Source organism: Leptosomus discolor, chromosome Z (genome assembly GCF_034619465.1).
Source record: "Leptosomus discolor isolate bLepDis1 chromosome Z, bLepDis1.hap2, whole genome shotgun sequence".
Lineage (NCBI taxonomy): Eukaryota > Metazoa > Chordata > Aves > Leptosomiformes > Leptosomidae > Leptosomus > Leptosomus discolor.
In genome coordinates, this window is record NC_141419.1 from 4940339 (window position 1) to 4953402 (window position 13064).

Genomic DNA, 13064 nt, shown 5'->3' on the forward strand with positions numbered 1-13064 from the left:
TCTCGCCTCCCCACCCGTCGAGCGCAGGGAGGGGAGGACGCAGCAGCTTCAAAACAGACAAAGGAGAAGAAACAGCAGGACTGAACCCCAAGCAAGGGGAAGAGCCAGGCTCTCCCCAACACCAGCAGCAGGTTTGCTGGTTTAAGACTTCCTAAAGCGGGGGGGGGAAACAAAAAAAAAGACAAAAAAAACCCCCAATCCCCCCCCAAACCAACCCAAGAAACCAACCAAGGATGGGTCTGACAGATCCGACTCTCCGGAGAGCGGGTTATTGCTTTACGCATCCCAGGCAGGGAGGGCACGGCTGCAGCAGAGCTGCCGAGCCCCCCGCCTGCCCCCCCGGGAGGTGCCGGCCCCGGCCCCGCCAGCCCGGCCACAGCCCGCTGCTGGCCACGGGGCACCGAGCAGAGGCTCTGCGGGACAAGGGGGTGGACGGGGCATGGACCCACACAGAGCCGGAGCACACAGGAGGGAGCCAGGTGGGGTTTGGGGTGGGCTTTTTCTTGTTTTTTTTAAAAGACATGTACAGCTCCAGCCCGGAAGGGCCCAGCAGTGCTGCGGGCTCAGCCCACGGAGGAGAGGCGAGGAGAAGGGCAGCGCTGCTCAACAGCAAGTGCCCTCGGCCCCGCGGGAGGGGAGGGGGCGGCCAGGAGCCCACCTGCGGAGGAGACATTCGGGGCTCTGCGCCCAGGAAACTGCTCTGCTGGTGGGGATGGTCCCAGCCCCCCCCCTGCCCCAGCCAGCCACGGCCACCGGCACAGCCAGGCCACCGCTCAAACGAGGACGAGCCTTGGCTGCAGCCTCCAGCCAGCCGGGGGGAGGGACCCCAGGGAAACCTGCGATTGTACAGGGAAAGGCCAGGAGAGCCCACAGCCCTGGTCCCGGGGAGCACGGAGACCCCCCCCCCCGTGCTACCCCACGGGATGGGGCACAGCGGCAGCCGGGTGTTAGATGCTGGTGAGATGATGGCTGGGAGCAAACCTGCTTCCTCCAGCTGCGCCAGCCTGGGCCAAGAGCCATCCCTGGGGGCCAGCCTCTCCTCTCCTCGCCTCTCCTCTCCCTCCCCGAGCCAAGCCGAGTCCAAAGGGAAGGAGAAGTAGCAGCAAGAGAGACGTTACGGACCGGGCCAGCGCCGCGCAGGCTCCGTGGCAAAGCCGCTCGGACACCGGCTGTAAACGGCAGCGCTTTGGGGCTCTGAGGGCGGAGAGCTGGGCCAAGGGAGGGAGAGACACCTCTGGGACCCCTCGCTGGGCTGAGGGGGCGATTGTAAAAGCAACAAGAGGAGGAAGAGAAGGAGGAAGGAGGCGATTATCTCGAGGAGGGCAGAGCTGCCACAGGCCGGTGGCTGAGGCTGCTGGAGTGTGGGGCGAGCCCGATGGGGAGTGTGCGTGTGTGACAGGGCGGGGGCCGAGGCCCCGTGCGAGGAGGTGCAGGAGCTGCTCGGATGCCTTTCTGCCGGCCCCGGGAGATGGGGCAGCCTTTGGCGGTACCGGCCCAGAGCACAGCCTCTCCCCTGGGCCTTGAGGTGTTTGCAGGAGAGTCCCGGGTTCCTGAGCTCTGATTGAAAACCCGTGAGTCGCCTGAGCAGAGGCCGAGAGCAGCCGCGGAGAGGATGAGCCGAGGGCAGAAGAGGAACGTGGGCTGTTCGGGGCCACGGAGGGCGTCCCAGCCCTGCCCTGTGCCCGCACCGCTCCTCCCGCCGCACAGGGGCACGTCCCACCCCTAATACTGTTACAAAAAAACCCCTAACCCAACAACAAAAAAAAAACCCTCACCCACGCCCTGCCAGACCCACACACTGTGGTGCCTGAACAGGGAGTCGAGGGGATGGTGATCCTCACAGAAACCGCTCGGAGCAAGAGGAGGAGAGAAAAGGCCACTCGAAGACTCGCCTTAGACAGCTCCAATCTCAGCTCCGAGAGCAGCAGGGAGAGATGGGGCACCCCCAGCTGGAGAGGACGAGGTGCGAGGAGAAGGGGAGAGGCGGGGGCCGGGGGTGCGGCGGGAGGTGCGGTGGGGTGCCATGGCTTCCGTTTGCAGTGGACAGGTCACAGGGGAAAGATCAGCGGCTGCGACCTCGGCGTCCTTCCCTGCGACAGTCTCGATTGGCTCCGCTTAGATCCGGGGCAGCAGCTTCTCGATGAATTCCTTCACCGCCATCATCTCCTGCGGGAAGCACAGAGCCCGTCACTCCGGGGCTCCTCAAGGGCACTGCCTTGCCCCAGGCGTGGGGGTGCCAGAGCTGCGCAGCCTCCCCAGAGTGAATCGGGGAACAAACGCGTCCCACAGGCTCTGCCCTCGGCAATGTCCCTGTCCTGCCTGATCCTCCCAAAGGTGAGACCAGCCCCTGATGGTCCCAGCCCCTCCCTCCGCCCCGAGGCACTGACCTGAGGACAGGAACTGTGCATCACGCCGGGGTAGGTTTTGAACTGGACCTTGGTGGGGGTGACGACAGATTTCAGCTTTTCAGCAGTGAGGGCCCCGAAACGGACGGGGATCATGGGGTCCATCTCCCCGTGGCACTGCAGGATGGCGATGTCCTTGTTCACGCCGTTATTCGCCGCCTGCAGCGAGGAAGGAAGCGCTCAGGGGTGCCCAGGGGAGGGGATCTCCAGCGGGGAACATGGCAAGTGCTCCATCTGCGTCCCCATGTGCATCACCCGGCAGCTCCCCTCCTCACGAGGGACGTGGGAGGGCTGCTCACACAGCGCCTCCTGCCCTGCCACCAAACACCTCCCTCCCCCGCTGCCACCAGGACCGAGCCGCCGCCCGGCAGATGCCCACACCAGATCAGAGGCAGAGCCCAAATTTCTCCTGTGCCCTCGCCTGCTCCAGGCCCCAGAAGCAAAGAGGCGGGATTAAGCCCCCACCACAGGTACCTCGTGGCTCCAGCAGCCCCAGGCTCGCTGTAGCAAACTCCAGATGGGAAAATCCCCAACCCCAACCCCCACCCTCCCTGGGGACACGCGGCGCAGCGGCAGCGCAGGTACCTGCGGGAAGGCCTTGTGCAGCGGGAGCCAGCAGCTGAGCGCCACGATGCCGGCCAGCTGGTGCTGGCAGGTCAGAGCCGTGTACAGCGACAAGGCACCGCCCTGCAGCAGAGGAGGAAGGTCCCTTAGCGCCATGGCGGGGTGGGATCCGCAGCCCTGGGGCACCCACCAGCCCCAGCTCGCCCACCAACCTCCTCACCACAGATGCTCCCTTTGAGGGGTGTCTTTGGAGGGGGAAGAGGGGACCCAGCCCTCCAACTCAGCCCCCCACAGCCCAGCTCACCTGTGAGAAGCCCCCCAGGATGATGCGGTTGGGTGGGATCCCGTTCTTCATCTCATGCTCGATAATGGCTTTAACTGGAAGAAGACAGAGAAATGGATCAGCGGAAGGGGGGGGTGGTGGTGAAGAGCATCACCCAGCACCCAGGGGTGCCCACAGGACCCTCAGCACATCAGGGAAGAGTGCCAGAGGTCCCAAGGACTGAACGCACTTGGCTTCAGCCAGGGAGAAGGTGGGCTGGGATCACAGGAGAGCAGAAAGGAGGGAGAGGTGGAAGGAAGACATCTGCTCCTGTCCCAGAGAGGCAGAGGCGCTCAGGAGCTCAGTGCTTCCCCCTTCCCAAAGCTGCTTACTGTTTTCTGCAGCTTTCTTGATCCCAGCTTCGTCTTCAGGTGCATCCGGAGTCAACCCCATCAGGTCAAACCTGAGAGAAGAAGAAGAAGGGTCAGCCCCAACCAAACCTCTCCCAGCACTCAGGGTGTGGGGAGGCGGGAGCTGAGTGTGCTCTGCCTTTACACTTACACTGACCCCTACAGGGCAGTGGATTTTGGCTCTTCAGTCCCCCCCCATCCCTCTCACTCCCCAAAATACATCCCCAAAAGGGTCCCTCCCCACCCCTGCCACCCAAAGCACTGACCAGGAGGGCATAACCATTTTCATGTTGAGGGTCACCGGGATCCGGGGCCTGCGGAGGAAGCAGTTCAGGGGTTTTAGTTCAAGCGCAAGAGAAGCAAGTCCGAGCCGAGGGGAGCGGGGTGACCAGCCCTCCCACCCGCAGCTGCAGGACGAGGCTCCCAAGGCACCGTACAGCGGGTCGGCACCACCAGACCCAGCCCGAGGGCTGCAAGGTGACCCCAGGGATCATCCGTGAGCCCTGAGCAGATCCCGGCTGAGCTGGCAGCTCCAGGGCGTTGCCAAGCAGCCCGCCCGGGGAGGAGAGCACCTGCCTCCCTCGCCTGTTCGCTGCTGCCCAACCAGGAGATGCTGATGGCTCCGCTGCCGAGTCGGGACACTCAGAAGCCAAAGCCCTGCTGCCAGGGACGCCGCTGCGGCGGAGGAATCCCACCCCGGTGAGTGCCCCCCTGCAGGGGCTGCTATTGACACCGGGGACACATCGGGGAGCGTTTCCTCCCCTTGCTGCTGAGCCCCCTCCTGCCTGACCACGGGGATGGGGAAGGAGCCCTGGTGCTTTTGGCTTCCACCGCAGCCCTTGGGGAGGGGCAGAGGACAGGAGGGGGGGGGTGGGGAGTGGGGAGAAAACAGACTCAGAGCAGCAGCTCTTGCGCTGATGGGCTCTGCAGGGAACCACTCTGCCTGCAGGCAGCAAATGTCAGGGCTGGGGCCCTGCACAAACCGGCCACAGCAGGAGAGCAAGCCTCACCGCACAGCCCCGCGGGTAGGTCAGGGCGCAGGCCACCGTCTGCCTCCCCAAAGGGTCTCGGCAGCAGGCACCGGCGTCACAGCCCACCCAGGCTCCCCGAGGCCCCTTCCCGAAGCAAGGACGGCACTTACGCGTGAGGGCAAATATATTTCACGTAGGGGAGGCGGATGGAGGAGAGAGCGTCAGCCCAGCTGTGCCTGGAGAGAGAGAAAAGGAGGAGTTCAAGGCTTGGCTGAGCGCTTTGGAGGATGCTGGTGAAGGTGAGGGATTTCCCCCAAGGACATGTTTTCTCCAAGGCTGCTGGCCCCCTGCCCCAACGTTATTTTACCAGGTCCTGCCCACCCCGACAGCCTGAGTCCCCCCCCGTGAATCCCCGGCAGAGATCTCCTCTGCAGCAGGGCAGAGGCAGCGCACAAAGCCCCACAGCTGGCGGCAGAGGAGCTGCGATCAGCCAGGGAGGAGGGAGGATCTCCCGTGCAGGGAGAAGCCTTTTGTTCCGGCTCTATCGCACGCTGTCCTCTAAGGTGGCCTTGCACATCACACAGACGCGCTCGCACAGACACAGCCCAACTCCCAAGGACTGGAAAAACCGCAGTGCTTATCTGCCTGCCTGGAAGAAAGGAGAACAGCAAACCCGCAGGAGGCGGGGGGCTGCCAGGCTGCCGGGATCATAAATATTCAAGCGCAGACAGCTGCTGGCCGGCGATTCCCCGCGAGGGTGGCGCAGGCACGGCTACCGGCCCGAGCTCAAAGCCCCAGACAAATCTCGGAGCGGCGCCTGGGGAAAGCAGCACCGGCGCTCGCAGCCAACGGCCAGGCCCGGGCCCGCGTTGAGCAAACCACGCATCACCGCCAGAGCCAGCTCCAGGAATACTCACCCCGTGTCTCCAAGGCCATGTAAAAAAATGACCTGTTAAATTAAGCAGAAAAACAAAAGAATTAGCCGGTGCGACAGCCGGTGCCCTGGGAGAGATGCGGGGCTGGGCTCGCAGGGAAGCGGCGAAAGGCCACTTAGTCACTAACGAGAAGCGACTCAAAGAGGAGGAAATCAGGCGACGCTAATGACACGTCTCTGCAGCTTTGAGCGTGACGGATGGATGGGTGGAACAGGCGTATCGCTGTCATCGTGCCACAGAGCCTGCTGTCACGGCCAGGTCCGTGGGCGTTGGCGGCCCCTCGGCTGCCCGGCGTAGCGGAGGGCCAGGGAGCGACGTATCGTCCTGCCAGGCTGCACGGCGCCACGCTGAGCGGAGGCCGAGCTCACCGAGGCCTCACCAAACCCATCCCTACGGGCTTTTCATCCGAGGCTTGAGCGGCCTCTAAGCACTAGGGAGCAGAGGGAGGGCAGCCTGTGGGGCCCCGGGGAAGGACAGAGGATTTTCTTTGAGGGATTTGCTTATCAAAGCTTAAATAGCCAAATCAGATGCAACTCCCATGGATTTCCCTGCAGGTCAAGCCTAGCTGCAAGGCTGTGCCTGTGCTCCTGTGCTGGACCAAGCACCAGAAACAAACAGCCCAGCCCAAAGCACAGTTACTTTTCCCCAGCAAGACGAGACCTCGCCGGTCCCGCATCCCCTTTGATGCACCAAGATGCACATTGGAGGAGCTGAGGGACTACGGGGTCAGCTCACGGCTCCTCTGAACCCCACGGAAGCAGCTCCTTATCTTCAAGACTGCTAAAAGGGAAGAAGCAGGCGAGGCAGGAGGGGTCCGGCCCTTACCGCGGCAGTCTCCCGCTCTGCCCCTGAGACAGTCACTGCGTCAGCGAGGAGGGGGACAGACATGTTGTTACCACACATACACCGAGAGGGACTCAGACACTGGTACCTGTGGGACAGAGGGACAGAGGTCAGGCAGGCAAATAAACCCCTCTTCTCCCCTGGCAACTATTTGCTCCAGAGGGACTGGCCATTTGGGGGAAAATTAAAGAGTGCAAGAAGGCTTTGATGTTTGAGCCCTGGGGACAGCCCCACTCCGTCCCTGGCCTGGCAACGCCGGCGAGCCAGAAGGCAGCAAACGCTTCCCACATCGCAGCACCAGCTGCGTGCGAGCGGGGATGCGCGCGTCGGGTGTTGGAAGTGTTAAAATTAGCTCTTTCTGTTACACCTCAAAGCCAAAGTTATTTCTGTGACTGTAACGACGTGGGCAGAGGGCGGCCGGGCAGCGCGCAGCCTCAGCATCCCTTCCCGGCTGCCGGCGGAGCCGAGGAGGAGCCTGACCCACATCTGCTCCGATGCCGGCGCTCGGCACGCAGCAGCAGCACAGGCTTTACAGCGCCAATAAAAGGTCCAGCCCTCTTTTATGGAGCAGTTTAGGGATAAACCGGAGCGTTCAGCCACTGGCCCGAGACCCCGCGCTGCCTCCCAAAGCCTGCACCCCCCCCCCCAGCAATGGCATCTCTGTCCCTCCCCGCCGCTCAGCCAGACAGGGCCACCACCACTGTCCCCACCGCAACGGCCTCCTGCCAGCACGAAGAAGGGTTGATTGTCACCTCCCTGATCCCAGTCACCTGCAGGGTGGGCAGCTCCGGCAGAGCTAACAGCCCCCACGACACCGCCTTCGGACACAACAGCCGACGGCGTTCGCTCCCAGTCCGGCACAAACCACTGAAACCCCCACACCTCACGTGACAGGCCCTAACCCCCGCTTCCCGCCCCGGACTAATTAGATCAGAGCACGTTTACAGCGCTGCCATCACCTCCCAGGAGCGAGATCAGCCTCCCGACTACCACCAGGAGCAAGATCAGCCCCCACCGTCTGCTCGAGTCTTCGTATCTCGCAGCGACCACCACCCCCAGGGGGTTTTGGACAGCACGGGACCACCCAAACCCCCCCCTCCAAACTCCCGGTACCCCGGCAGACAGCCTTACCCAACAGAAAGAGCCGCCTCCTCTACCAGCCTGGGCCAAGACCTGCCCGACTCGTTTCACCAACTGTTCGTCAGCTGTTTTCCTGACTCAAATAAAAACACCGGGAACAACAAGCTCCTCGGGTCTGGGAACCTCACAGACGCACAGCCCACGTGCTCGTGTGTACTCCAGGGTCAAAACAACCAGCGAGGAAAAACAGCACCTGCCAAAAATCCTGGCAAGAGCAGCCATAAATAAAAGCATCTTCCATGACAGATGGAGATGCTGAAACGTGCTCGCTGAGCAGACACAGACTCACATCCTTGCCTCATTCACAAAGGCTTCAGGGAAAGGAGGGGTTTCGAGGGTCACGGCTGCCCAAAGCACCCCACGGGCCACCCCTTGGAGACACCCGAGATTTCTCAGGGGGGTTTTTGCCCCGCTCCCGGGGAGTCTGCAGGAGGGTCCACGGCTGCTGCCACAAGAACAGCTCGAGCAGAGGCCGCCCTGAGGCCGAAATGTAACGGGGGAAGGATAAAGCCGCCCAAACGGGTCTGTGCCTGCATAAAAGCACCCCCAACACACACCAAAAAAAAAAAAAAAAAAAAGATGAACTCGTGTCCAATTTGGGCTGTTTCAGCGGCAGCCCCAGCACCCCTACGCCTCATCCGTGAGAGTGAGGCCAGCAGGAAACCCATGGCCCGGCCCCGGGGTGACGCCTCGCTTGAGGGGGAGCAAATCCATAATCGTCGTTTATGAACGTGCCCGGGCCTCTCCCGCAGGCCCGAACCGGGGCGGGGAGGGAAAGGCGACAGGAGGCTGGAGGAACCCCGCCGGGACGGGAGGGACCGTGGGGGGCTGCGGGGCGCCGAGGGGAGGCGAGAGCCGGCCTGAACCCCGCACCCGGCCCGGCTGGAACGGGACCGGCCGTTTTCCGCGGCCATGGGGCTTTTGGGTGTTTTCCTAAAGGCTGCGGGTCTGGAGGGCTCGTACCGACCCCCGGGAGGCCGCTGGGCGTGGGAGGAGGTGGGTTTGCGGCGGGAGGGCGGCTCCGCGCTGCGTGGAACGGCCCCGTTACCGGCAGACGTGCTCCCCCACCGCCCCGATCACGAGGCCGCAGGGCGCCGGGGACCCACCCGGGACCCGCCGGGCCGGATCCACCCTCGGCCACCGGCCGGAGCCACCACGGCAGCGGGGCTGGCGGGTGCCGGGGAGAGGATCCCGGGATCTCCGGCCTCTCTGACGGGAGTGTCCGTCACCCCGCCCGCGTCCGGCCCGCAGCTGCGCCAGCCGGTGATCTACCGTCCCGCTCCCCCCGTTAAACACCCCGGGAAGGGGCCCCCTCAGCCCGCCCCGGCCTCCCGCCGCCTCCCCATCCCCGCGGCGCCGGGACGCGGCCCTGCCCTCACGGAGCTCCCGCCGTTCCCGTTCCCCTCCCCCCCCCCCCCCCCCCCGCCCCGGTGGTACGTCCCGCTCCCCCCCCCCCCCCCCCGCCCCGCACCTCTCCCGCGGGCCCGGCGCGCGCTCTCCTCCCGGCTCCCCCGACGCGCTCCCACCGGAACTTCCGCCCGCCGGGTTGCGGCGGGGTCAGCGCGGCGGAAGTGACGCGCCGCCCGTCCCTCAGGGGACGGCCATTTTCAGAGCGGGCGGCGGGATCGAGGCGAGCGCGGTCGGGCTGGCCCCGGCCAGGAGGGGAAACAACAGGGGCGGCCGCGGCCGTCACGGGTTTATCGGGGAGAGGCTGCGGCAGCGGGAGGCCCCGGTCCCCCACCGCTACCGCAGCGGCCCGGCTGCCGCTCTCCGTCCCGCCTCTGCTGCCGACCAGGCACCGAGCGCCGCCCCCTCCCCGCCACACGACCGCCGGTGACAGCTGCGGTCCGGAGCCGTCCCCGCTGTCGCTTCTCGCTCCCCCCCGCCCCCCGCCCCCGGCGGGTGTCTGCGGGGAGAGGAGGGCCGCCCCACGCACGGGCTGTGACCCACGTTCAGGGAGGGGGATGCGGGTGACCAGGCCCCAGCCGCAGCTCTGCACCTCAGCGTGTGTTTTATTGGCAGGGAGAGAAGGAAACGATACCGGACCCGAGCCTGTCACTGCCTAAAGACCAACTCTCCCGTTACAGAGCAGATCCGCCGCCTTCCGCAGGACCCGACACGCCGCTCCCCTCAGCGGCCGCCTCCGCACAGGCACTGCACACACAGGGCACTCTGCTTTCCAAGGCAAAGACCAAAACGTAAAGCTGATCCAACGCTCTCTGGCACTTCAGGAAGCCATTTCTGTCCGAGTCAGCCCATCACGTCCGTACACTTGTACCACAGCCTTCGGGAGATTCCCCGACAGCGCTGTTAGGAGATGAAGTGAGTCTGTGGGGTGATTTGTTCCAACTTGTGATCAGCTGGGTTTGCTGACGCTTCGTAATTGCAGATGGTGACTTCGTGGCGATGAGCCTGAATTAAGATTAAACACATTAGTCCAGAGGAGGGCAGAATTCAAGTCACCTGCCCGGCAAGAGCTGAGCAGGTTCCCATCTTACAGACTTTTCATCGCAGACCCCCCCGACACCACTCCCAGTGCTTCCTCACTGCCAGGGCTCAACTTAAGCTATGATTTAAAGCCCTTTTCACACTATTAGCACAGTCTCATTCATCTCTGCTCTCACCTACCTCCGTCCACTCTCCTTTCAGGCCTATATAAAAAATCTTCGTTGTCTCAGCTCCAAAGTTCTTCGGGAAGTGCATGGAGAGGTGGCAAACATTGGAGAAACGGGCAATTCTGAAAGAAAATACATTCTGAAACTGGCATGGTGCATACAGGCTGCCACTCTGCTGCACTGCCACCTCCTCTCAGCATGGACATGCCCCTCATTGCGTGTAGCTCCTACCCTAATCTGAGCCAGACTCGGGAGCAAATGACTGAGGGTGCAGGAGGAGCAGCTTCCCTAACACTTGCGGTGAGCTGAGGACACAACACTGGGATGATTCTGCACCCTGAGAAGTCCTTGTCCACGGGAGAGGCACCCCCCTGGCTCTGGGGAGGGGGTTTTCAGACCAGAGCTCTTGCCTGACAAGGGCAGGACAGAGCCATGGAGGCAAATTCTACTGGGGGCAGCCCTGGGATGCAAGGGAAGGACCTACCCTCTGCTAATGCTTTCCTAAAACTCGGCAGCATGTCTGCAGGCTGGACAGAGCACAGCTCCCGCGCTGGGGAGGAGCAGCCCCCCACCCCCCCCAGGCATCGTACTTGGTGGGGTACTCCAGCTCGCCCGCCGGATCCCGGTTCAGGCTGAAAGTCTGGTCCGGTTCCCTGGCTGTGTCATCAAAGGACATGTGAGGAATGTTCTTGAACCTGGGAAGAGAGGGAGGAAACCCAGGAAGTTATTAACACACAGATCAGCTAATTGGTTTCCTTCCCATCCATTAGCACTACCCGGGGTTCTTCTCAGCAGCAAGAAGCTGGATTTACTTTGTCTTCTAAGGGAGAAAATACCAGCGCCACCACGAAACATCATCACGTTCCAGAAGAAATAACAAGGAGGAGCGAGGAACAGAGCTGGGGAGATGCAGATCTCAGCACGCTTGGGCACATGAAGAAACCCAGACCCCCATACACTGGAGACCAAGGAAAACAGGGGCTCAATAAAGGTGTATTTCTTTCCCCACAAGCAAGAACTGCAGAGTACTTGATACTTTTTCATTTTTTTAAAAAAAATAAAAAGCAGTATTAAGAAGGATCTCTCTCCCCTCAGGAGCTAAAGCAGGCCATGTACGGCAGGACCACTGCCAAGAGCCTTACGAACCTCACCTGGCTGCAGGACACTCTGTCATTGGTGTCCCTCCCTCCCAGGCCTCCGAATTCCCCTGCAAAGCGTAGCCCCTCTTGGTCCCTTGATCCTCTGCAGCCCGCTGAGCCAACAGCAGGGTGGTTGCTTCACAACACGGCCAGCGTCTCAACCAAACGTTCTTATTAACACCAGCACCCCATTTTCTCTAGAGAAAAGGCAGCAAGTAGCCACGCTCGTCCCTGTACAAGTCACGGGAGGTTTTTTTCCCTCCCCAGGGCCCCGGAATGACTGAGCTGCTGCAGAGCAGCGCTGCTTTCTCTCGCCCTGCGCACCCTCGCTGGGTGCTGGGGCACCCGACGGTGTGAGAAACGCCGTCCTTGTTAGCTACGAGTCAATCACTGCCCTTTAGGCTCCAGCAAAGTTCATGCTCGTTTTACTTACAGTCTCATCTCTGCTGGGTGCGTACCGTCATCTTCCCCCATCACAATTACTCCTTTTAATTTCACGTTGCCCGTAAACCTGCCGAGAGATACGAAAGCGGCGGTTTCATCTCTGTTCCCTGCAAATCTGCCCCGGTTAAGACGCCTCATTCCCAGGCACACAGAGGCGAGGAACAAGCCCTGCCAGCAGCCAAAACGATGCCAAAGGAGGAGCTCAGGGAACGAACTTACGGGATATTAAACAGAAGCTCCTCATCATCGTCGCTTTCTACGAACTGGGGAGAGAGAGGAGCAGGTCAGGGCGGGCCCCGGCTGCGCAGGTACGCGGGGGGGGGGGGGGGGGGAAGGAAGCACAGGGACCTGCGGGGCGGGTAACCTCGGTGGGGCTCAAGGGCAAGGCGGGGACCCACACCACCTCGCTCACTCCCGCACCCCCTCCCGCCGCCCGGCGCTCCTCAGGCAGCGGCGCCACCGCAGGCCTCGGCCCAGCCCGGCCGCACCTGGGTCCGGTCACCTCGCTCCTCCCAAGCGCGGAAAACGAGAGCGCCGCTCCCCTCGCGGCGCTCGTTGAGGCACTGCAGCCGCTGCCGGTCGATCCGCAGGTAGAGCCCCCAGGCCGCGCCCCGCTCCCCGCCGACCGCCGCCGCCGCCTCCCCGCAGCAGCAGCAGCACCGGCCGTGCCCGTGCGCCATGGCTGCCCCGCCCCCCGCCGCGCCTGCGCACTGCCGCCGCCCCCCGCCCACCGCGCCCTGGCGGCGGCGCCCCGCCCACCACCCCGCGCGCCAGGGGGCGGTGCTCGGCGCTGCACGTGCTCGGCCCCCGGTGGAGCGAGCAGGGGCGAGGGGTTCGTCCCGGGGAAGGGGGCGGGGGGGGGCCTCAGCCCCGGGGGAAGGCGGGGGGGGGGGGGCGAGGAAGGCTCAGCCCCGGCCTGGCCTTGGAGGGTCCCCGGGGAAGGCCAGGCTGTGCCGGCAGCGGCAGCCGCGGAGGGAAGGGCAAAGGTGCTTTCCAGCAGCTCCGGGGGTTTAGGCGGGAGGGGGAACACCCCCCGCGGTGCGGTAACCGAGCAGAAGCCTCCCCGGGGCCGCAGAGATCGAGTTTTGCTAATGGCGTATTGGGTGTTTATTGCTGAGAGTCAGAAAAGAACAAGCAGAGACAGTCCAGTGTTTGGCTTTTATTGAGACATGATTTTTCCTCTTTTCATATATCTTATCTAATTAAAATATTCCTCTCCATTACCACAAAAAAAGGAACATAGAAAATCGTATATACACAGTTGGGGACCAAAATACAAATGCAAGTCAAGGTCACTCCCCCTCCTGCCCATGTTACCCATCCCACAAGCGGGGTG

General features: G+C 63.1%; 2 protein-coding genes across 3 annotated transcripts; both read right to left on the minus strand.

Annotated features, from left to right (window-relative positions):
- Positions 1–740: 740 nt before the first annotated feature.
- On the minus strand, positions 741–9026 carry LYPLA2 (lysophospholipase 2). 2 transcript variants are annotated; one of them, XM_086479198.1, is made up of 10 exons: positions 9002–9026; positions 6373–6478; positions 5530–5561; positions 4783–4848; positions 3908–3955; positions 3624–3694; positions 3274–3347; positions 2991–3092; positions 2388–2564; positions 741–2166 (listed from the first exon to the last, which is right to left on the minus strand). In XM_086479198.1, exons 2-10 carry the CDS (start codon positions 6448–6450, stop codon positions 2116–2118), a joined length of 699 nt encoding a protein of 232 aa, XP_086335324.1. In that variant the 5' UTR covers positions 6451–6478; positions 9002–9026; the 3' UTR covers positions 741–2115. The 2 variants fall into 2 exon arrangements, with proteins under 2 accessions (XP_086335324.1, XP_086335323.1); XM_086479197.1 differs by lacking the exon at positions 9002–9026 and adding an exon at positions 7522–7576.
- A 788-nt stretch (positions 9027–9814) lies between these two features.
- Positions 9815–12408, minus strand: PITHD1 (PITH domain containing 1). The gene is made up of 6 exons (XM_086479743.1): positions 12217–12408; positions 11948–11991; positions 11718–11795; positions 10736–10840; positions 10159–10267; positions 9815–9942 (listed from the first exon to the last, which is right to left on the minus strand). Exons 1-6 carry the CDS (start codon positions 12406–12408, stop codon positions 9841–9843), a joined length of 630 nt encoding a protein of 209 aa, XP_086335869.1. The 3' UTR covers positions 9815–9840.
- Between the last annotated feature and the right edge of the window lie 656 nt (positions 12409–13064).

Excerpts from the sequence above, each read along its gene's own strand:
- LYPLA2 (XM_086479198.1), bottom strand. The coding sequence starts at position 6,450 with ATGTGTGGTAACAACATGTCTGTCCCCCTCCTCGCTGACGCAGTGACT. Across the intron at positions 5,562-6,372 it reads CAGAGCGGGAGACTGCCGCG|GTCATTTTTTTACATGGCCT; the intron begins GTAAGGGCCGGA and ends TTAATTTAACAG. Across the intron at positions 2,565-2,990 it reads TGCACAAGGCCTTCCCGCAG|GCGGCGAATAACGGCGTGAA; the intron begins GTACCTGCGCTG and ends TCCTCGCTGCAG.
- PITHD1 (XM_086479743.1), bottom strand. The coding sequence starts at position 12,408 with ATGGCGCACGGGCACGGCCGGTGCTGCTGCTGCTGCGGGGAGGCGGCG. Across the intron at positions 11,992-12,216 it reads AGCGAGGTGACCGGACCCAG|TTCGTAGAAAGCGACGATGA; the intron begins GTGCGGCCGGGC and ends CTCTCTCCCCAG. Across the intron at positions 10,268-10,735 it reads GAGCTGGAGTACCCCACCAA|AATTGCCCGTTTCTCCAATG; the intron begins GTACGATGCCTG and ends ATTTTCTTTCAG.